This window comes from Ranitomeya variabilis, chromosome 6 (assembly GCF_051348905.1).
Source record: "Ranitomeya variabilis isolate aRanVar5 chromosome 6, aRanVar5.hap1, whole genome shotgun sequence".
NCBI lineage: Eukaryota > Metazoa > Chordata > Amphibia > Anura > Dendrobatidae > Ranitomeya > Ranitomeya variabilis.
In genome coordinates this window covers 415457992-415483531 of record NC_135237.1, presented here as the reverse complement: position 1 = coordinate 415483531, position 25540 = coordinate 415457992, and the positions used below count along the sequence as shown (strand labels likewise).

General features: G+C 41.2%; 1 protein-coding gene across 2 annotated transcripts in view; it reads right to left on the bottom strand.

The window, feature by feature from the left end:
• MYOM1 (myomesin 1) overlaps positions 1–25540 on the bottom strand; it is a 181635-nt gene that overhangs the window by 122451 nt on the left and 33644 nt on the right. For both annotated transcript variants that reach the window (XM_077270304.1, XM_077270305.1), the window contains exons 3-6: positions 22097–22228; positions 18935–19148; positions 2718–2875; positions 862–954 (exon numbers count right to left, since the gene is read on the bottom strand). In XM_077270304.1, coding sequence (XP_077126419.1) covers positions 862–954; positions 2718–2875; positions 18935–19148; positions 22097–22228 — 597 coding nt within the window. The remainder of the gene's footprint in view (positions 1–861; positions 955–2717; positions 2876–18934; positions 19149–22096; positions 22229–25540) is intronic.

Below are 25540 nucleotides of genomic sequence, written 5' to 3'. Positions count from 1 at the left end.
ATAATTTGAGAATAAAAATAACAATAAAAAAAATTCTTTATAAAGTCTTAATGTGGGGGCATTGCTTAGAGGAAAAGCAGATGGGACATGTATATTTGGAGACCTGACCACCAGCCCATAATCCATCTCTAAACAAAAAGCTTCATGATTTTGAAAATAAATGTTGGCCTTCTTGCCTCCCTGTAAGATATTCTATCTTCTTTGCTGCCGATAGGGGATCACTATTGTATTTATAGATAAGGTCTGTGACAAATACCCAAGGATTGTATCTGTGAGCCAAAAATGAAAGAACTCAGCTGTGGCTTCCCAACTTAATGACCAGAAAAAAGACTGGCATGATGTCAAAAATAACATATGCCAAAGAGAAAATGTCATAGATGGAACTAATATTCTTACAGTTAGTTTAACAAGTGGTGTCATGTCACCCAAAATAACTAGTCTCCAAGGTCACAGCAACAAAACTTTCTATACAGAACACATACGTAGGAGTTATGTCAGTAGTTGCTTGGTGGCCTGAGAATGTCAACCAGCATGGCATTCTTCCAAGAACAAGTTTCCTCTTGGTTAGTGATAAGCAAGTTATGAATGTAATGTGTAAAGTAATTATCAAAAGAGGTGACCCGAACAGATGCCTGGAGCAGAAGCTAAATGGTGTTAATCCCTGATCACTAGTGTTTGGTTGGATACGTGGAGGGTCACAAATCTGACTTCACAGCATGCATGCATCATCCAACAATAGACAATGCAATAGACAATACTGTAATAGACATTGCAACCTTCTCATTCAGCTATATCATACGCAGTATTTACATATCTATATTGTATTCCGTGCTCATCATGTAGACGGTGATCATTACTTACTTAAAGATCTCCAGTGAGTGAAGACCATATTCACTTTCAATTTTGTATTTCTCAGAATGAAATTGGTCATTAATAGGAACATTATTCTTATACCTAGATAGAAAAAAAAACATGAAGTATTAGCCATGTCTGACCTACAAAAGATAACAGTACAAGTTGTAAGGAGAGTAGTGATGAGTGAGTATACTTGTTACTCGCGTTTTCCGAGCATGCTCGGGTGATCTCTGAGTATCTTGGGTATGCTCGTAGATTATGTTTTAGTACCCGCAGCTGCAAATCATGCAGCTGTTAGACAACCTGCACACATGCAGGGATTGCCTGTTTGTTAGGGAATCCCCACATGTATTCAGGCTGTCTAGCAGCCGCAAATCATGCAGCTGTGGGGACTCAAACGTAATCTACGAGCACGCCTAAAATACTCAGAGAACACCCGAGCATGCTTGTAAAACTCAAGTAACGAGTACACTCACTCATCACTAAAGGAGAGCGCTATGGTCCACTTACATTTCAAGATTATCGCGAAGATGTAGTGTTCCTGGGAACGCTCAGTTTACAATAATCTTACAGAGAAAATGTGAAAGCTCCGGTCCAGACTGTTAGGCTTCATACACTACCGCAGATAAGCCCTGCCCAGGTACTTGATTGTATGGTTCTTTTAGTAGTGCCCCTCCTCCCCCCTGGCTCCCCATTGAATGCAGAGAATGCCAAGGGGTAATAAACAGTGAGCCGCTCTTACTGCAGTAATGACAGAAGAGGCCCCAGGCAGTGAGAGATGGGAGCATGAAGAAGCAATGATCAGTGCTAGCTATGCCTCCAAAAGGAAAGATGAGGGCAGGGATATGAGAGTGAACAGCCCTCTGTGGGCTTAAGAGGTGCGGCCCACCCGAGATTTGAGCGGTAGGGCAGTTAGCTAATCCAGGTCTGGTGTTAACAGTCTACTTATCACCTGACGAATGAGCAAAATGTCTGTTTATTACAAGGTAAATGATCTTTCGTGCTGTAAAAAAGATCATCGCTCTCATCCTGTGTACACGATTCATGCTGCCGAGAACAGTTGCAGCCTATGTGCACTGATTGATCTATTAGAGAGCTCTCAGTGTTCATCTGAAGCACAGTCTATTAAACGATCACCAATCAGTAAGTATCGCAAGTTGGGTGGTGAAAACGAACCTTGAGGCCATGTTCCAAAATTCAGTATTTGGTCTGTATTTTACACCAGTATTTCTAGTACAAAATCAGAACAGGAAGAATCAGAGGAAAAGTATAATAGAAACACATGCACTAGTTCTGCATTTTTCACCCACTCCTGGTTTTGTTTTACAAATACGGATGTAAAATACTGACCAAATACTGAATGTGGCCTTACGCTAAGTTCAGACACATCTGGATATTTTCATTTTTATTAAAGGGCATGCACTGCGAGGATTCACCGGTTTCTGACCCGGGATCGGAGGGTTCGTATGCATTATACATACTCCTGGCCAGAGCCCATCTAGTGGGTGCGGCCTCACTCCATACACTTGTATTGAATAAGGCCACACCCACTAGTTGGTCGTATCATCAGAAGTGGCGCAATACAAGTGTATTGAGAGAAGCCATGTCCACTAAACGGGCTCTGGACAGGAGTTTGCATAACGCATACGTACCCGGTGGTCTCGACTCAGAAATCGTCAAATCTAATCTTTCCTTGCATCTAGTTGGAGGGGCGAACCATTGGGAGTTATGGCTCGTGTATGGATTTCACAGATAAAATTGTCCAATTGAATTAAATATAAAACCTCACAGTGATCATAGGTCACCAGTATGGAATAGGGCATATACAGTCTTACAGGTCCATATTGTGAACGTGAGCATACCAGGTGACTCGTGGCTCCGGCCAACCACTCACTGTGCAGTGAAATTTCACGTTTTGCGTCTCCCAGATGGTATGAGAACGAGGCTTGATGATAAAGACAGGGGCATGTAATAGTGTGTCCTCGTTTATCTTTTTGTGAAATTCTTCAGTTTCTTCTAGCTGGAAAAAGTAAAATTTTTACTGTATGAGACAGTCAAAGACATTATATGACATATTACTTCATTAGGGCATAACATTTGAAAAAAAATTCATCGAGTTTGAAAAAAAGACACTTCTATTACACCAAACCCAGAAAGCCCCCACTATCCCTAATTGACATCATTTTGCATCCCCCTATCACAAATTAAAGAAGTCTGGAATGATAGTTCCTAGTGATGAGCGAATATACTCGTTACTCGAGATTTCTCGAGCATGCTCGGGGGTCCTCCAAGTATTTTTTAGTGCTCGGAGATTTTGTTTTTCTTGCTGCAGCCGAATGATTTACATCTGTTAGCCAGCATAAGTACATGTGGGGATTCCCTAGCAACCAGGCAACCCCCACAAGTACTTATGCTGGCTAACAGATGTAAATCATTCAGCTGCAGCAAGAAAAACTAAATCTCCGAGCACTAAAAAATACTCGGAGGACCCCCGAGCATGCTCGAGAAATCTTGAGTAACGAGTATATTCGCTCATCACTAATAGTTACCTTTTAAAGTCCGGGTAAGTGCTCTACTTTTACTTATTCTTTACTGTTGATAGCTATTATGTACAAATAGGAGGCAGCTTTCAATTTTTGGAAAAATACTTTAAATTTCAATAAAAGTCAATAAAATCACCTTGCAAAAGAACTAAATGGAAAAGAACTAATGCCAGGAAATTTCAGCACCTATTTTTGAAAAGTGCTCTAAGTCTTCCTCAGGTACTATATATAAGTAAGCTTAACATTTATTGTAGGAAAATGGTTAAGGACTCTTAACATCTTAGAACTAGGAGTTTGTATTTAAAACAATATAGCACAATATTGTCCTGTATTATAAGAGGCATGGACTCGCCCGGCCAAGACATAATATTACCTCTTTACCAAGCACTAGTGTGACTGTATCTAGAATATACAGTTCACTTTGGGGCACCAATTGATAGCATGCTCTGGAGCTGGAAACAAGTACAAATAAGACCCACAAAATTTAGAAGAGGCATGAAGAGTTTTAATCCAGTTTAACCAACACTCATAATCTTTCCGATTTAAGGTGGATTGGTGCTTACATCATGTGTTCACTGAATACAGTTTTTACCTGTGAGTTGAAAATTTTCAGAATGAAAGATCAGTCCATGAGAAGAAAGAAGCAGATTGTTCTGATAAGTTTACGCCATATGTTGTGAAGGGATTAAAAAGTAACTATTGTTTTAATTGCTATATCATGAATCAATAGTACAAGTGGAAAGAAGAAACTTTGTAATATATCTTATCAGAACAATCTGCATTGCATTGTACTGTATCTCCCTCCAAATGGTATCTGTAAAAATGTTAGGTCAGGGCACAAAAAATAAGCCCTCACACAGCCTCATAATAAATCAGATCTCGGAAAATGGCGAAACAAGCCAATTTTTTTTTTTCTTACATATTTCCGATTTTTTCACCACTTAAATAAAATAAAAACTATACATGTTTGGTATCTGCATACTTGTACTGTCTTTTTGGAATCATATTGCCAGGTCAGTTTTACCATATAGTGAACATCGTAAAAAAAAACCCTCAAAAAACAGTTGTGAAATTGCACCTTTTTTGCAATTTCAATGCACTTGGAATTTTGTTTCCTGCTTTCCAGTGCACTATATGGTAGAATGAATAGTGTCAATCAAAAATACGATTCATCTTGCAAAAACAAGCCCTCATACAGCTATACTGTCGGAAAAATAAAAAAGTTATGGCTTTTGGAGAAAGGGGAGAAAAAAATGGAAAAAAACAAACGTAAAATGGCCATGATGGAAAGGGGTTAACCCCACATAATGGCCCATATTTTCGGTCTGTTTTTTAAAAATATGGAACAAAATGTGTAAAAATGAAAACGTATGAAATTACTGTTCCATACTGTTACTGCTTCCTCTCTTCAGCAGCGCTGTCTACTTTGAAACATCAATCTCCTTTCTCTACCAATCAATATTCAAAAGAGGGATCACTTTCATTTGCCGATGGGACTGCAGCAGCTGTAATCGTTATGGCCAATTATTGAAGTTGTTATAATCAACCTTTTCAGGTGAACAACTCCATAACTCCTTTCTCATCTGCACCTTTCACAATCACCCTATACGTGCTTGATACCCTTCCCCCCATTTTTCTTTAAAGCCATGTGCACACGTTCAGTATTTGGTCAGTAATTTTTTTCAGTGTTTGTAAGCCAAAATCAGAAAAGGAACAATCAAAGGAAAAGTATAATAGAAACACATCCCCACTTCAGAATTTTTCACCCGCTCCTGGTTTTTGCTTATAAATACTGATGTAACATACTGACCAAGTACTGAAGGTGAAAACGTGGCCTAATGTGAAGACTTTTTCCATAAAATTGCATTAGATGAGGAAAATACACAGATAAAAAATGCACGTGTTTTTAGTGCGTTTCTGAAGCAGAAACTCATCAAAAAGGCATATAATATGCACATGACTATCAATGAAATGTTATCAAATACAAAGCAGCTTTAGCAGTGTGAAAAACATGATAAAAAGACATGAAAAAACAGAGAACAAATGCAAGGAACTGAATTTGCATAATAAATGCAGAAAATTTTGAACATCAAAAACTCACCAAAAACTCATCATGGGAATGTGGCCTGAGGCTTTCTTCACACTAGCATAATATTTAATTGTTTATAAGCCATGATGCTATGAAGATCCATCAACAATTTTGCAAAACATTACTGCAGACTATGCTATTGTTGCAATAAAAATAATATAAACATGGTTGACATATCCCAAGATGGGGGCTGCCAATGCAAGTATGATCAGAGCTTCAGATGATTTAAGTGCAGTGCATCAGGTTAAGTTGCCACGATGAGATTTTGGTGAATTTTTGACTCTACATTTTTGGGCTGAGTATTTGTTGATTTTTTTACCTCAGCATTTGTAAGACAACCAGGAGTGGGTGATAAATACAGAAGTGGGGATGTGTTTCTATTATACTTTTCCTCTGACTGTTCCTCTCCTGGTTTTGACTAAGAAATACTGAGGTAAAAAACTGACCAAATACTGAACGTGGCCTTAAGTAAATTAGGTTACTTGTGCTTTTACACTGTATTTTTCAGTGCGTTTTTGATGCTGCAATTTTGTCTCTTTGTGGTGTGTCATTTTATATAAAGCTGCTTAGCTTGTGCTACTTCCTGGTATTTAGCTTTTACAAAACTTTATTGATACAGTCATGTGCAAATGACATGCATTTTTACATATTTCGGCTGTGGAAATGTACTACTTGCAGATTTTGTGCATTAAATACAAACCTATGGGAAAAATCTGCACATAAGGCCTCTTTCACACATCCGTGTCTCCGGTACGTGTGGTGACAGTTTTCACCCGTACCGGAGACACTGACACACATAGGCCCATTCAAATGAATGGGTCTGTGCACGTCAGTGTGTTTCCACGGACCATGTGTCTGTGTGCCCCACATGTAGACATGTCCGTTTTTTACCGTCAGCACAGGCGGCAAAACATCCTGCACACGGAGAACACAAATTGATGTCATCCGTGTGACATGCATTGGTACCGGGGAAGAAGCGCTACAGCGAACGCTGTTCCTCAGTGGCAGGTGCTGAAGACGCCTGTCATCATTCTCCACTGCTCTGTTGGCGATCAGCGCAAACAAAGGAGAATGATGAGAGTTATATTAAAGTCAGAATGATGACAGCAGATGGGGCTTTTGGGACTCTTACTCCCATCATTCGACACCTGCTGCCGCTAATAACAGTGACAGCAGGAGCGGATGATCGGGGGTATTCCTCACCTGCCGCCTGCGATATAATGAAATAAATAAATAAAAAAATAAATAAAAAACCCGGCGTGGGTTCCCCCTATTTTCTTGAACCAACCAGGCAAAACTCACAGTTGGGGGCTGCAACCCTCAGCTGTCAACTTCAGAAAGGTTGGTTATCAAGAATAGAGGGGTCCCCACGCTGTTTTTTTTAATTATTTAAATAATTTAAAAAAACAGCGTGGGGTCCCCCAATTTTTTAAAACCAGCCTTGCTAAAGCTCATAGATGGGGCTTAAAAACAGCAGCCCGCAGCTGCCCAGAAAAGGCGCATCTACTAGATGCGCCATTTCTGACGCTTTGCCCGGCTCTTCCCACTTGCCCTGTAGCGGTGACAAGTGGGGTTGATGTTACCTTTGTATTGTCAGGTGACATCAAGCCCATGGCTTAGTAATGGAGAGGTGTCTATGAAGTAACACATGTGGAATTATATACTTAACAAAAAAGTGTGAAACAACTGAAATTATGTCTTATATTCTAGGTTCTTCAAAGTAGCCACCTTTTGCTTTGATGACTGCTTTGCACACTCTTGGCATTCTCTTGATGAGCTTCAAGAGGTAGTCACCGGGAATGGTTTTCAATTCACAGGTGTGCCCTGTCAGGTTTAATAAGTGGGATTTCTTGCCTTATAAATGGGGTTGGGACCATCAGTTGTGTTGTGCAGAAGTCTGGTGGATACACAGCTGCTAGTCCTACTGAATAGACTGTTAGAATTTGTATTATGGCAAGAAAAAAGCAGCTAAGTAAAGAAAAACGAGTGGCCATCATTACTTTAAAAAATGAAGGTTAGTCAGTCCGAAAAATTGGGCAAACTTTGAAAGTGTCCCCAAGTGCAGTGGCAAAAACCATCAAGCGCTACAAACAAACTGGCTCACATGAGGACCGCCCCAGGAAAGGAAGACCAAGAGTCACCTCTGCTTCTGAGGATAAGTTTATCTGAGTCACCAGCTTCAGAATTCGCAGGTTAACAGCAGCTCAGATTAGAGACCAGGTCAATGCCACACAGAGTTCTAGCAGCAGACACATCTCTACAACAACTGTTAAGAGGAGACTTTGTGCAGCAGGCCTTCATGGTAAAATAGCTGCTAGGAAACCACTGGTAAGGACAGGCAACAAGCAGAAGAGACTTGTTTGGGCTAAAGAACACAAGGAATGGACATTAGACCAGTGGAAATCTGTGCTTTGGTCTGATGAGTCCAAATTTGAGATCTTTGATTCCAACCACCGTGTCTTTGTGCGACGCAGAAAAGGTGAACGGATGGACTCTACATGACTGGTCCCACCGTGAAGTATGGAGGAGGAGGTGTGATGGTGTGGGGGTGCTTTGCTGGTGACACTGTTGGGAATTTAGTCAAAATTGAAGGCATACTGAAAAAGCATGGCTACCACAGCATCTTGCAGCGGCATGCTATTCCATCCGGTTTGCGTTTAGTTGGACCATCATTTATTTTTCAACAGGACAATGACCCAAAACACACCTCCAGGATGTGTAAGGGCTATTTGACCAAGAAGGGTAGTGATGCGGTGCTACGCCAGATGACTTGGCCTTCACAGTCACCAGACCTGAACCCAATCGAGATGGTTTGGAGTGAGCTGGACCGCAGAGTGAAGGCAAAAGGGCCAACAAGTGCTAAGCATCTCTGGGAACTCCTTCAAGATTGTTGGAAGACCATTCCCGGTGACTACCTCTTGAAGCTCATCAAGAGAATGCCAAGAGTGTGCAAAGCAGTCATCAAAGCAAAAGGTACTTTGAAGAACCTAGAACATAAGACATAATTTCAGTTGTTTCACACTTTTTTGTTAAGTACCGTATATAATTCCACATGTGTTAATTCATAGTTTTGATGCCTTCAGTGTAAATGTACAATTTTCATAGTGAAGAAAATACAGAAAAATCTTTAAATGAGAAGGTGTGTCCAAACTTTTCGTCTGTACTGTATGTAAATAAAGACTCAGCCAGAAGAAAGTCCTTTAATTGAAAAAATTACACAGACTCCTTTATTAATCTCAATTAAATCATACTTACGATCTCGCCTAATTCCACAGAAACCCTTGATCTCCTGTAATAAAAGTAAAATAAAAAAAATAACAATATACCATACCTGTCCATCGTTCTGTCCCACGCTGTAATCGATGTCTGGGGGCTAAACAGTTTTCAACCTGGACGGTGCCAAGGTGCGACAGTCCAGGTTGAGAACCACTGGTGAATGAGCTGCTGTGAGCGCAGCATCATTGACCAGTGGTGACAACATCATTGGCATTTTCCCACTGTCCTGAGGTCACCACAGTTCAGCCCGGCCTCGATGATGTCACCGCTGGTCAATGATGCTGCGCTCGCCGCAGCTCATTCATCATTCATTAGTTCTCAGCCTGGAAGGTTGCATCTTGGTACTGTCCAGGTTGAAAACTATTTGTCCCCCAGACATGGATTACAGTATGGGACAGAACGACAGACAGGTATGGTATATTGTTTTTTTTAATTTTACTTTTTTTACAGGAGATCAAGGGCTTTGGTGGAATTAGGCGAGCTCGTAAGTATTATTTAATTGACATTAATTGAAAAAAGACACAGACTCCTTTATTAAAGTACTTTTTTCCGGCTGTGTCTTTATTTATTTATTTTGTTTTTAGGCTGGTGGGGTCAATATCCATTACCAGCCTGAGAATACCAGCCCACAGCTGTGAGCTTTAGCAAGGCTGGTTGTAAAAAATGGGGGGGACCCCATGCCGTTTTTTAAATTATTTAAATAATTAAAAAAACAGCGTGGGGACCCCTCTATTCTTGATAACCAACCTTGCTGAAGCTGATAGTTGAGGGTTGCAGCCCCCTGCTGTGAGTTTTGCCTGGTTGGTTCCAGAAAACAGGGGGAACCCACGCCAGGTTTTTCATACATTTATTTTGTTATATCGCAGGCGGTGGCTGAGGAATACCCCGATCATCTGCTCCTGTTGTCACTGTTAATAGTGGCAGCAGGTGTCGGATAAGGGAGTAAGAGTCCCAAAAGACCCCACCTGCTGTCGTCGTTCTGACTTTAATATAGCTCTCATCATTCTCTACTCGCGCTGATCGCTGGCAGAGCAGGGGAGAATTATGAGAGCCGTTTTCATTACCCACCACCATTAGCGCTTCTTGACCAGTGGCCATCCGTGTGGTACTTATGCGGCACATGGTTGCAACACGCGTGCTGCAAATATTATACATACAGACACACGAACACGGATATCTCCGGTACCGTTTTTTCCTTTACTGGGAATAAACGGATGTGTGAAACCGGCCTAACACTCAGCGTCAGAAATTGACATGTTCCGGATTTGAAACATGCACCGCAGGTCAGTTTACGATCAGTAAAAATAAAGCACAGTGGACATGGGAGCTCTATAAATTCTATCTACTTTGCTGGAAGTGTAAGACGCTATGTTTTGACTCAGTGAAAATCCGCAGAATGAAAAACTCACTGAAATTTCATCATGGGCACACAGCCTAAAAAACTATGAAAACATTTAAAGTAACCTAATTTACCTACTAGGTGCAGAAATGCTGCACAAAATCTATATCATCAAAAACTCGCCAAATATTCATCATTGACATGTACCCTCAAGAACATTTTGACACTGTTACAAACTTTTTCAGTTGCTGTAAAATTGCTAAAACATTTATGTAAGGTCATCGTGATAGTAACAACATATGAAATTTCACTTCATTTTACATATTACTCAAATCCTGTAAATTATTTTAACCCCTTCCCGACATGTGACGGTATAGTACGTCACATGTCGGGACCCCCGCTTTGATGTGCGCTCCGGCGGTGAGCGCACATCAAAGTCGCGACATGTCAGCTGTTTTTTACAGCTGACATGTGCGCGCAATAGCGGCGGGTGAAATCGCGATCACCCGCCGCTATTAACTAGTTAAATGCCGCTGTCAAGCGCAGACAGCGGCATTTAACTACCGCATCCGGCCGTGCGGCCGGATATGAGCGCATCGCCGACCCCCGTCACATGATCGGGGGTCGGCGATGTGTCAGGAAGGTAACCATAGAGGTCCTTGAGACCTCTATGGTTACTGATTGCCGGTGGCTGTGAGCGCCACCCTGTGGTCGGCGCTCACAGCACACCTGCAAATCTGCTGTGTAGCAGCGATCTTATGATCACTGCTGCATAGCAGAGCCGATCGGGCTGTGCCTGCTTCTAGCCTCCCATGGAGGCTATTGAAGCATGGCAAAAGTAAAAAAAAAAAGTTTTTAAAAATGTGAAAAAAATAAAAAAAATATAAAAGTTTAAATCACCCCCCTTTCGCCCCAATCAAAATAAATCAATAAAAAAAAAACCCAACCTACACATATTTGGTATCGCCGCGTTCAGAATCGCCCGATCTATCAATAAAAAAAAAGCATTAACCTGATCGCTAAATGGCGTAATGAGAAAAAAATTCGAAACGCCAGATTTACGTTTTTTTGGTCGCCATGACATTGCATTAAAATGCAATAACGGGCGATCAAAAGAACGTATCTACACCAAAATGCTATCAATAAAAACGCCAGCTCGGCACGCAAAAAATAAGCCCTCACCTGACCCCAGATCACGAAAAATGGAGACGCTACGAGTATCGGAAAATGGCGCAATTTTGTTTTGTTTTGTTTTTTGCAAAGTTTGGAATTTTTTTTCACCACTTAGGTGAAAAATAACCTAGTCATGTTAGGTGTCTATAAACTCGTAGTGACCTGGAGAATCATAATGGCAGGTCAGTTTTAGCATTTAGTGAACCTAGCAAAATAGGCAAGCAAAAAACAAGTGTGGGATTGCACTTTTTTTGCAATTTCACTGCACTTGGAATTTTTTTCCCGTTTTCTAGTACACGACATGCTAAAACCAATGATGTCGTTCAAAAGTACAACTCGTCCCGCAAAAAATAAGCCCTCACATGGCCAAATTGACGGAAAAATAAAAAAGTTATGGCTCTGGGAAGGAGGGTAGCGAAAAACGAAAATGGAAAAACGGAAAAAGCTCCGGGGGTGAAGGGGTTAAAGGTTCATTTAAATGCCATCTTAGTGCACTCCAGTTTCTTAATCTTGTCCTGTAAATTCTAGGCAGCTGAAGTTGCTGACATTTGATAAGAGACGGCCTAATTTACTTCAGTGTGAAATGTACACAGAGGCGCGAAAGACAGGTCATAGAAAAGAACATCTCACTTAGGTTGCCTGGTGCATCCATTACACAAGTTTTGATACATTGCATCATAGAAAATATGAAAAACTCTGAAGCCTCTACCGAGCGGGGCATTCACCATCTACCTCCTCCTCTCAAACAGATTTGCATTAGGAACAAGAGCTGAAGCTCTGAGTCTCTTTTAAATAGACTTTTACAATGGACATAAGGAAGTAGGAAATTAGTTATAGCTGGAGAGTGAACCATCCTAGTTAAAATTTGGGCAGTTCCTTTAAGGATAAAGGGCGATTGCAGTGAAAAAGGGGATGTCTATTGTGTGTGGAAAAAGAGTTATAGATTGGACAAATAATTAAGACAGGAAAATGTCTTTACAGAGAGTTGGAAAAAGGGAATTCTGTTTACACATAGATAGCAAAGTGGAAGGGGCTTTGTCCATAGGAAATATATCTTAAATTCAAGTGACACTGTTGTTTAATTTGAGGCAAATGCTATACATTGACCCCAGAAAAAAAAGGAGCCAAGTTTAACCTCGCTGCTGGTAGGTAATGAGGATCCAAATAGAAGTATAATACAGGATTTTTTATTTCTGTTTTTTTTAGTCAACGCAATTCAAAGTCATTCTAGACTTCTATATCAGAACACAGACAGGAGAAGGTGTAATATTTAGACACATGGTATAGCAAAAAAAATGGGAGCCAAAGAAACACCTGACATGTCAAAGTTAAATTTTGTATTATTATTTAAAAGACCTGAAAACAGATAAAATAGGAAAAAGAAAAGAAAATGTTCTTAAGAAATAATTAAAAATGTTTATCCATTGTGTTTATTGTTATTTAACTTTTAAAATGAGATAAAAAGTCTATAAATAAAAAAATATACATAGTGATTATCAAAAGAATAGTTATGCCATTAAAAGCGGATTTGAACAACTTCTGTGATATTTGCTTCTTGTTATTTGCTTGTCAGTTGATATTTGCAATGAAACACTTTTAATTACATAACTATACTTTATATGGCGGCGATCTTGAACTTCTGCGATCATCAGGAGTGAAGTTATCGCATAAGTTGTGAATTTCATAAAATCCTGAAGGACTGAGAACATCCTAAACCTGGGCCATGTGAGGACATCATGGTGGGGTGTGGGTGTAAATTCAGGTGCTGACAATAGGTCAAACACATTATCTGTATTCATGTAGAGAGATACATATCAGTGTAAGTGCAGCGCCCCAGAGTCCTGGTCGTTGCAGTACTGTGGCTCCGCCACTAAGGGGAGCTGTGGTACGTCCGATGGCACTGAAGGAGTTCATCTGATCAGGTATCACAGACACCAATACATTTCACCGCCGGGCCTCCAGGGGGAGCTAAGGGTTCTATTCATTAGGCCACTCTCCACATACTGGTAAAACTGGGGGTCAGGCAGGAAGTTAGACAGAAAGCTGACTGGGTTGGAACCAGGCAACACCTTGTGGCAGAGGGTGTTGCGGGAGAAGATTCGGTAGGGTCTCTGTCAGGGGTGGGATCCTGACAGAGACTTGGCAACTAGAGAGAACGTAACGGGACCGTGCCTGCTCAGTATAGCGGCGGTACCCAAGAAGGGACTGGAAGCGAGATAGATTGTGCTGAGTGAGAAACGAGATCAAAGCAACAAGGAGAATACCAGTAGGGGTCATGCTGTAAGACCGAGGCAACATCCTACTGAGGCGCACAACCGGCGGCCGGAACGCCGAGGGAGTATTACAATATTCAGCTTCAAGCAATACTCTAAACAGCGGCAGGACAGTCAGTCTAAGGCGGGCTGTCTCACCTAAATCACCTATGCAGTCTTGGGGGGCAACTTGTGGAGAGGGGCGACTCTAGGGTCCCGGAAGAGCTCCGAGCCTACCCGTCATACGGGTGCCGTCCCAACCATAACACCGGGAGGGACGGAGGATTAGCAGGACATCATCTAATCGAGTGGTGAGGGAACTTAAGAAACGGACACAACAGTTGTGGGAACTTTCCGTAAGCACAGCAGGGAAGGACCGCAACACATAGCGCTAGAAGGAAGGCACAGATTTCCACCTGTAAAGAGAACTCTGGAGGTGCCATTGGACCGGCCGGACTTGCGCAGCCTGGTTATCCGGATTCTGGACTGAGGACCCAGAGATCTTCAGTAAAGAGGTAAAGAGACTGCAACCTGGTGTCCTCGTTATTTACTGCACCGCACCACCACAGCCTCACCACCCCCATCATCCATTATATCTATTACTGTACGCCCCACAGCAGGGTCACGGACCGGGTCTAGCCACCGTGACAACCCCAGAGCAGAGACTTAGAGGCCCGGTACCGGGTACCCCTCGGCCCTGCGGCAGTGGGGGCGCTACATATGCATTATTCCGTTTCGCTGGATATTTTTCAATCGATGCGCTCTGCTTCATTAGGCTGAATCATATTTGTGATCAGCGTAGTAAGTTTCTTTTGTTTTATCTGTTTTATTTTATGTAACTGTACATTCTGTATTGTTTTCTCAACTTTCTAAAATCTTTTGTTAAAACACTGCTTATCTTTTTGGCAAATGTGCCTGCAGGATGCGTTTTTTGCCCATAGACTTGTATTGCTGACGGATCGCTATGTATGGCCATACCTCGCGTCCGTCGTGCACTGGATGCGTCATGTTTTGGCGGACCGTCGGCATGAAAAAACGTTCAAGGGAACATTTTTTCATACTTCGCGTCCGCCATTTCCTACCGCGCATGCGCAGCCGGACCTCCGCCCCCCTCCTCCCCGGACTTTAGAATGGGCAGCGGATGCATTGAAAAACTGCATCCGCTGCCCACGTTGTGCCAAATTTTCACAATGTGCGTTGGTACGTCGTGCCGACGTTTAGCGACGGACCCGTACCGACGCAAGTGTGAAAGAAGCCTAAGGCCTTTTTCACACATCTGTTTTTTAGAATCAGTCACAATCCGTTGTTTTTAGAAAAAAAACGGATCCAGCAAATGCTGCTGCTGGATCCGTTTTTTCCCATAGACTTGTATTAGAAACGGATTGTGACGGATGGCCTTTTGTTTCATCCGTTGTTTGATGGATCCGTCGTAATGTCATTGTCCGTCGGGTGGACACAACGTACATACTAACGTCGAAAAGACGCACAGTGACGGATTCTGCGGCATCCGTCGTTGGCTATAATGGAAGCCTATGGGCGCAGGATCCATTGCTGTCCATCAGAAGACAGATTCCAGTGACGGATTCTGTTTTTTGCAACCGAGCATGCCCGGAACACATTTTTCCTTTCAGGAAAATCTCTCTCTCTCTCCCTCTCAAAAAATTCTGTTTCTTTAAATTCCGGCTGCAACTACTTCAATGGATCCATCAAAAAAACGGATCCAGTGCATCAGTTTTTTTACAATCAGCACAGGATCCGTCTTTTCAAGACTTTGACGGATTGTGTCTGATTCTAAAAAACGATGTGTGAAAGAGGCCTAACCCACACCCCAAAGTCATAAACCAGGCCTCCAGGCAGCCTGTATAAAACACGACTGGTGGACACAGCGAGTATTCTGGGGTTATTGAGGAGTTCCCAGTGCCTCTATCGGGGGTATATAGATATAATGCATGCATTGGAATATACCATAAGCTCAATGTTAGATTCCAGATAACTGGCCTGTTAGTGGAAACAGCCTGTCACCTCCTCCGTTGATCGTCGGTCAATCACATATTTGTCTGGATGATAGGGGCAACACAGAGCTGTTAGCTCCAAAGATAACAGTGGGGGGATCTGTGCGACCTCCCAGGCTGCAATCTTTAACAAATTGGCGGCAGCAGTGGAATTTTGAGGGACCCCTCCTTGACAAATGGTGTCAGCAGTGGGATTTTGCATGGTCTCTCTGATGTCCCCTCCTTGACACATTGCAGCACATACCTTGTTCATTGCAATGTGGTGCAAGAGTCCTGACTATTCACAGCATTGAACTTCAGATGTACAGGGTCAAAGCTCACAATTTTGCACAAAGGAGATTGGTGCTTTTCCACATTATTTACATGCAAAGCCAGAAATGTATGATCAAGACTCAAGACAAGCAACATATATATATAAAAAAAGAGTTATGCTAAGTACACACTGCATTCAGCAATGGTATGATGGCTCCTTGCAGGGGCTTCCATCTGAATCCTTGAAAAAAGGAATAATTTATTACAGTGAAACAAACATTTAAAATAGACTCCGTTTGTGCTCTTTTGTGGTGATGTTGGACTTTTCAAAGAAGCACAAGAATGTAGTTAAGCCCTGGATGCAAGCCATCGCACAGTCTGTACTTATGCTTCAAAAACTATTCCAAAACTGCACTAGATGCACAAGAGCCTTAGGTTATACTATACTCAAGTGCTACTGTTTGGCACAGATTTTTGGCAAGGATTATGCAAATAACGTCCAGTGAATGTAAATGAAAGCGATTTTTTAACACAATTTAAAAGCAATGGGAACAAATCAGCAGAAAATGTAAGACAAATTTACAGTAAATAGACTTTTGGTTCTTCTACATATTTTTGCAGCATATGCAGCCAGCCTTAGAAGGGTATTCGCATGTTGCGGTCTGGCTTAGCTTTAGGATACGCCATTACTTAATTGGTGTGAGTTGAACCTTTAGGATCTCAACCAATCTGAATCCTAAGAATGAAGGTGATTCTGAACTATTTTAGCACCATGTCCCTTTCTAAGTTCTATCATCTTAGAGGTGCTCCTTGTCATCCAGTTGTGAAGGGAAAGAATAATGAAGCAGATATGTCGGTAAACCAGCTCTCGCCACATTAAGAGCTCATGTAGATGAGTGTATAAACCAGACATCTGAAATTACATTTTTAATTGGATAGCACACTGACCCATGGTATTCAATAGTGCTGTTCAGGTGAATGATTTTTTCTTCAAATTTAAAGTTTAATTAAATTTATAACAACAGTACAACACGTAACCGACAATTATGGTGCAAGAGTTTTTAGTATATAAGAAGTTGTAGGGAGTGGGAAAAGGGGGAAGGTCACAATATATAGAGCACTGGACCAATATAGTCTATGGGAAGATGAATTAACTGAGGAAAAGAGAGCAGTGAAAGGGCAAGTAAAACCAAAGCGGAACATAAGAGAGAGAGAACCTCTGTTTACAATAAAGTAATTAAGGACGTCGACTGGCAGACGGGTTGTCGACAGTGTGTTGGTCAGTTGTAATGCAGAGTGGAGACTAGATATGAATCATCTCAAAACTTTCTGATAGGTCGGGGAAGCGAGAAAATCTTCCTAGTGAAACTATTTAGCAGCAGTTGTTATAATTTCTTCTTGTGTTTGGGCTATCAGTTTTTCAGTAGGATGGACATTAGCAATTTCCGCAAACTATTCTTCTAGAGAAAAGGGGTCTACTGATTTCCAAAGATGAGGGGTTATTGTATTAGCCGCTTGGAGGAGGTTTCTTATTAAGGAATTTTTGTAAGTGAATTGGGCATAGGGAACATAGTGTGGCCTCTGGGGTCCTAGGTATTGATACCAAAGTCATCTCTTGTGTAACCTTGAGGACTCCATAATGGAAAGGACTCAAAGCCTAGCAGACTAAGAAAAATTATGGCCTTGAGAAAGAAACCTGCAGCATGCACTACTTTCATCCAACTCTTGATTGAGACTCACACATTTAAGTCCATGGCCACGTTCACATGTTCAGGATTTGGTCAAAAAATGCAACATCAAAAGCGCAATAAAAATACCCTAAGGCCACGTACACACGTTGAGTATTTGATGAATTTTTTATCTCTGTATTTTCTTATTATTATTATTATTATTATTATTTATTTATATAGCACCATTAATTCCATGGTGCTGTACATGAGAAGGGGTTACATCAAAATACAAATATCACTTACAGTAAACAAAACTAACAATGACAGACTGGTACAGAGGGCAGAGGAGTGTATTTGTAAGCCAAAACCAGGAGTGGGTGAAAAATTCAGAAGTGGTGCATACGTTTCTATTATACTTTTCCTCTGAATGTTCCACTCCTGGTTTTGGCTTACAAATACTGGTGTGCAACACTGACCAAATACCAAATATGTGAACGTGGCCTAAGGGTGATAAAGTGGCATCCGATTTTTAATGCTACATTTCTATTACAAACCTAAGAAACTGTATGTGATTTTATGCATGATTTAAATTTGTATTTAGGATATTATTATTTTCCATGTGTACTGGAGATAATAGTCTGTCCACAACAAATACCTTGTTGTTGATACTAAGCATTATTCTTTGCATTAAGTGTTATTTATACTATGCCATTCTCTTGAATTTGCATTATATAAGGGATTTGTTTATGTGGACAAAGCTAGATCTGCTGACATTTCTGATATGATTTTGGGCATGAGATTGCTTCTATGAATATATTAGACATGATTGTGGCATCAGACTGCTATCCGTAATTTGAGCTTTACATTATAGTGCCTGGGGGGCACAGCTTTATTGCTAATGAAGCACATTCCCTCTTTGGAGGTTTATTCCCACCCTGTTTTTCAGTCTTTTCCCTCCATTCTTTTTTCTTTTCATGTATATTTTTTAATCATGTGTCAATAAATTGTTACTTTTTAAAGAAATTGCTGGAATCTCTCTATATCCCAAGGCGGCAAATGGTCGTTATTTAGGATTAGTGTGAATTGTAATTTGGAGTGTCTGGCATCTTAAGTTATGTACTTTAGACTCAATTGTTGAATTACTATGTTTTAATGTAGTTGTATGAAAAAAATTGCACACAGATAGTACAAGGATGTCACACGAACATAAAAAACGAACACATGGATGAAAATGAGAAGAAAATCGTCCGAGTTTTCTGGATGAAACTTGGACAATTTTTCATAAGCTCGTCTGCATGAGCCCTAATTCTCAGAATGATACTGCCAAAATCAAAAAGTGATACCATAGTGGGGAATAAAATGAAAATGCCCCTTGAACTATCACTATTTTTGGTCCACGTACTATTTTAACGCTGAGCTCTGATAATGTGTTTTCAAAGCATAGATACATTTTTACTATTGTATAACATTTACCGTCTTTTTGAGAGCGAGCCGTTCTGCCTTTTCGCGTATAGAAACACTCCTGGATTTCTTCTGGAATGTCTCAGAATGTGCTGCTGATGAAGAAGCGCTTCTGGATACACTAATTCCTTCTCCAGTTGAGAGTAGTTTCCTTCGAGCAACGTATCCCGCTGACTCCATGATTCTTTCTTCCTCTGTGTCAGTGATCCCACTGACATTTACCTGTCTGCAATTTATAGGAATTTAGACGTTATTTAGTTGAAACGGTTTGGCGGTGCCTTGTAGAATATACAGTCATGGTGGAAAGTGTTGGCACCCTTGAAATTGTTCCAGAAAATGAAGCATTTCTCCTAGAAAATTATTGCAGATAAAAGTTATACACATATTTATTTCCTTTATGTGTATTGGAACAACACAAAAAAATGAGAAAAAATGGCAAATTGGACATAATTTCACAAAAAAACACAAAAATGGTACACCTTTCCAAAATTGTAGGTAAACAACTTTGTTTCAAGCATTTAACGCTCATTCAAACTCACCTCTGAAAAGTAACAAGTGTGGGAAATATGAAAATCACAACTCAAACCAAATATAAAGGGGAAAAGTTGATTTAATTTTTGTATTGTGTGTCTGTGTGTCTTATACTAAGCTTGGAGAACAGAAAGAGGAGAAGAGAACTATCTGAGGACTTGAGAACCAAAATTGTTGAAAAATTTCAACAATCTCAAGTTTACAAGTCCATCTCCAGAGATTTTGATATTCCTTTGTCCATGGTGCACAACATAATCAATAAGTTTACAACCCATGGCACTGTAGCTATTCTCACTGGACGTTGACAGCAGAGAAAAATTGATGACAGGTTGCAAAGCAGGAGCCGAAATCAATTCAAAAGAAATTCTAGCTGTCCTTCAGGTTCAGGGTGCATCAATGTCAGCGCAAACTATCCACTGACATTTGAATGAAATGCAACATTGTAGCAGGAGACACAGGAGGACCCCACAGCTGACACAGAGACATGAAAAAGCTAGCATGCAGTTTGCCAAGATGTACATGAGTAAGCCATAATCCTTCTGGAAAAGCATCTTGTGGACAGATGAGACCAAGATGGAGCTTTCTGGTTGAGCACATCATTCTACTGTTTACCGAAAATGGAATGAGGCAAACAAAGTAAAGAACACAGTACCTACAGTCAAATATGGTGGAGGTTCAAAAATGTTTTGTGGTTGTTTTGCTGCCTATGGATTTTGGGTCGCAATGTAGTCCCCAGTGTCAGAAAGCTTGGTTTGTGTCCTAGGTTAGGGGTCTTCAAGGAGGATAATGACCCTAAACATACTTCAAAAAGCACCCAGAAATTGATGGAAACAAATTGCTGGAGAGTTCTGAAGTGGCCACTAATGAGTCTGGATCTAAATCCCATTGAACACCTGTGGAGAGATCTTAAAATTGCTGTTGGAAGAAGGCACCCTTCAAATATGAGAGACCTGGAGCAGTTTGCAAAAGACGAGTGGTCCAAAATTCCAGTTGAGAAATGTAAGAAGCTTGTTGATGGTCATAGGAAGCGATTGATTACAGTTAGTTATTTCAAAACATGTGTAATTGCAATAATTTTCTGTGAGAAATACTATCCTTCAAGCTGGGAACATTTGCATGTCGGCGCAGCAGAAATATAAGGGATTTGATAGTGCGAAATAGGTTTTCCTCAGATCAGGATAATTGGCTCACGTTAAATACACCGAAGGGAAATTTTAAATGCGGTCATTGTAACTTTTGTAAATACCATCTGACAGGCACTTACGTCAAAATAGGTCCTATCCGACATGTAGTTCGAGATTTTATCTCATGCAGGTCTACCTATATTGTGTATGTCATTTTCTGCCCGTGCGGCTTTTACTATATAGGTAAGACAATTCGGCCGCTGTTCAAAAGAATAAGAGAACATTTTAATTCAGTAAGAACAGGTAAAGGGGTTCTGAGGTTGATCAACCATGTAAAAAATCAACATGATGGTAACACACAGTCTTTACGTTTTGCGGGGTTGGAACAAGTTTCCTTACCAAAACAAGGGGGAGACTTGCAGCGCTTGTTACTCCAGAGAGAAGGGAGGTGGATTATGCGCACAGGCGCCGTAGGTCCCCTGGGTTTAAATGAAAGGATTGACATGGCTGTTTTTCTCTAAAAATTTATTGAAAAATGTACTGTAAAATTTATTGCAATGTTTTGCTCCAGATTTATTTATGGGTTGCGTTGTTTTTAATCATGTTTTTAAATATGTTGCTGTCATTTAATGTTTTCACATTTAAGATACAGGTGATTGGTGCACCACGCTGACAGGAGTAGTAGGAGGGGCAGTACCTTTCAGCTAACGCTAATATGGACCCACCCTACTTCCTTTCAGTGTTTGGACCCGTTGAAGTGCTGAGGCACGAAACGATCGTTGTCCGCATTTTTCTACACTCTCCCTTGCTTTTTGTTATAATGTTGTCCGAATAAAGTTGTGACTTTTTGCATATACGGGTAAGTGCACTTTTTTTATCTTTTCATGGACTGTAATGTATTACTTCGGAAGATGCACCCCGTAGCATAAAAAAGGATATAAAATCGGCTCACTAATTGGGTGATATTTATAACAGAGTCTAGCCCATACAACAGCAGTGCGGAGGTTCATTTTTCTTCTTGTTTGGTTCTATCCTTCAAGCTCCCTGCTTCCCCCCTGCGAGGTGGTAAACCTTATGTCCGTGATATATAAGAAAGGACTATTTTATGGAACGGTGAGTGCCGATTTTTCTGGCACCTTCTTATAGAAGCTGAGAACCACCATATTCCTATGAACTATATGGAGTGTTGCAAGAGGTGTATGTGCACACTGGTTTAGCTGTTTAGTGCGGTATCACTCTTTTTAGCTTTTTAATATTGAAATCTGATTGCTTTGCAAAATACTGACATTGCACATTTTTTACTCCCGAAGCCCAGTGTAGGTAACATAAGCCAATTTCCATCGGTTTGCTATGCTGCATACAGGCAACAAAAAGTGATTGCAGGATTCCTTCCCACTCTCAATCTGGCATGGAATGGATTTTATGGTGCATGTCATAGGAAACTTTGTAGAACAGGTGCCATGTAAAAGTCACAAGGATTGAATGGCTGGATGCAAGAATAAACAGAATACAAACGTACCGTCCTCTGAAGACAGGAACTACGTAGCCTAGATCTTCATTTTCTTTATCTACTTTGGGTAAGATCTTTGACCGTTTTGCCATAGGACTCATCTTATATGATGTATCCTCTATTGCTCTATGAGATGATATTCTATGGTAGATACAACGATAGTGCATTAGTATAATATGGCACAGAATATTGCATACATTGTATAAAAATAATAATGCATTACTATACTATCATTACCTAGTTTATTGTATACATTCCACAATTATAAGGACTTACACAAAGGGAAGAGTCAGACAGTCGTATAACTTGGATGGGGATTATAACGCAATGCTCTGGCATAAGGGTATACTTGACTCCTGCGAGCTTTAAAGTTAATCCCCCCTTTGATCTTTGATAACGAAACCCACAACCAATCCATCCTAATATAAAACAAAAAACCCCAATAAACACTATTTGGATTTAAATGGCCACAGCAACCCTTTATTAACATATAGTACAAAACAATTTAAACAATAAACTCCCAAAAGGGGTTGGTCCTCGAAGCCCCAAAAATATAAACCTCAAATATCCAAGTCCCACATTGGCCCCCAGGTTAAGTCTTACCCCCAGCCGCTATTCACCAGCTCAGGGATAGATAATAACCAACCTGGCCAAACCAAAAACCCATCCAAGGGTCCCTTGATTATCACTCCAGCGGAATATTCAAACCCCGCCTACTTAAATTCACCCAGGGGGAGTCCAGGACCTCTCGAGATCCCCCCACTAATTCACCATTTTCCAGTTCCATCGACTTTGAGGACCTCCCCCCTGCCGCACTGCCAAGACAACTTGTTATGCTAAAATTCAACAGTACTGCACAACAATTAGCTTTAAATCATGTCCCTTCATAGGAAACATGACCATAAACAAGCCCTCGACCCTATCTCCTAATAAAGGGAGGGTGGGTGGGAGCTTCTTTACTCACCAGGTGGGTACTCAAAATGGTTGCCCTCATAAGATGGGTGCCCCTCTTATACTGACCCTCTCCCCTTAACCCCACCTTCACTGCCTCCTTAATTCATAACCTAAACACTACCCCTCCCCTCACGTACCATTAACCCCAAACATTCCGCCAAAAAAACCCTGTCAGCTCTCTATCTCCCGTGTTACCCAGTCATGTCGGCCTCCCCTCAGGGGCCCAGTACAGCCTCTCTAGACTGGCTGTCAGTTCTATTGACCCAAGCCTGACAGCATGTATGTCTATGCAGCTGTCACGCTCAAGTTGGGAGAGCCGACGGCCAATCCGAGCATTACGTTGCGATCCCCATCTGAGTTATATAGCCGTCTGACTCTTCCCTTATGAGTCAGGATCAACTAAATAACCTGAGGTCTGGTTCACTCAGTTCAGATCTGATGTATGGCTTGTTTTTTTTTAGCACAAACCAAGAAGTAGAATAAAAAAGAAATAACTTCCCCCTGTATACTTTTTACACTTTTATTTTGCATACAATCCTCTTTTTGTATATACTTTACGGCCTAATTTCTCAAGTACTTGGCACTCATTTCATGGAGTAAAATTGCTTGAAATGTAGCAAAAATGTTGTACTTTTTGACAAATTTAGACTTTTGTGGGTTGGGATTCACTGGGAGGGGGCACGGCAAATTCATCGTCATTCAGAATCGCCTGATCTGTCAATATAAAAAAGGATTAACCTGATCGCTTAGCGGCGTAACAAGAAAAAAATTCAAAACGCCAGATCATATCTAGTAAAAATGTCAGCTCGACACACAAAAAATAAGTCCTCACCCTGCCCCAAATCACGAAAAATAGAGACGCTACGGGTCTCGGGAAATTATGTTGTTGTTTTTTACCAAAGTTTAGATTTTTTTTTCACCACTTAAATAAAAAGAACCTAGACATGTTTGGTGTCTATGAACTCATAATGACCTGGAGAATCATAATGGCAGGTAAGTTTTAGCATTTTGTGAAAATGGTAAAAAAAAAAACCCTCCAAAAAACGACTGTGGAATTGCATTTTTTTGCAATGTCACCGTACTTGGAATTTTGTTCCTGTGTTCCAGTACAAGGTATGTTAAAATCAATGGTGTCGTTCAAAACTACAACTTGTGCAGAAACAATAGATGAACAGCGCTCCAACCAGGTGTGTAGGTATCAAAAAATAGTTTATTCCGCCAAAAAACAGCAACGTTTTGACCAAAATCTGGTCTTTATCAAGCATACAAAATGGTACAAGATGTCGGCTTAAATAGTGTGGATACCACGCAGGGCACCAATCACTATCCAGTCCTGAATTGTAATATAAATACAGTGCATAACGAACATCAGACACAAAAATGAATCATAACCATAACACTCAATAAAAAACATCCATGATCCAGACAATTGTGAAATTACATTAGAATGCTAGATTAATACTGTGTTTATTTATAGTTGAGCCAATCCAAATCCGGCATCATGATAGCCCTGGTAACGATTCACCAATAGCAGGGCCCATATATCCGTCTTCCCAACCAATGTGATGTGACCAGGAGAACGGCGCCAAATCCATAGGCAGCCAATCAAAGCTCCTCATACAGGGAGAGATGTCCTGGATATCCTATCAAAGAACATATGGCATGGGGAGATCATACCTGCATCAGAGCTCCGCGCCGACATCCGGTCTCCAGGCTGAGTCGCAGATCACACGGGAGGGATGCCCGGCGAGAGCGCATGCGCATGTAGCCGGACACACCCACACCACATGACGGCGGCCCGGGCACGCCCAGCGCTGACGCGTCCATAGCTCACCCAGGCCTGGGCCGCAACGAAGGAGCATGGGCACGTCACCACACGGAACCTCCCACATCACATGCTGTGATGTAGCTGCGCTCATCAATGACGTAAACCCAGCTCCCCCGGCATCCCAAGCCATAGTATCAGAGCGCAGGCGCGCCACCGCGCTGAACCACCTACCCCACCTGAATGCTGCGAGGGTGCGTCCAGTCCCAGCGCACGCGCAATCAATCCAACATCGGTCCCGTGATGCCGCACCCACAACCGGTTACCAGGGAGACACTAATGGAGACACAATACAACACATATTATAGGCAACAAGATTATCGGGATTAAGGAACAATTATTCATCATAGGCCCACCAGTATTAACAGCTCCAAACAGGAAATTGTAGGAAAATAACTAAAAAAATCTAACATAATACACACCCATAGATACTAGTCCAGTTGGGAGATAATATATCAGTTGAAAATATGGCACATATATGGATCAATTCCAGAATAGCCAAGACAAGATCAAATGAAACATCCACAAAATCTCCACCAACTGCCATATAAATTGCCTGTATCAGGAAAAAATAAAATCACATATAAGGCATTGGGTCATCAAAAATTCCTGCCCAGCAAACTTTGAGCGCACCCCGGAATGGGAATTTTCCATGTCTGGGTTGCGCCAGTTGC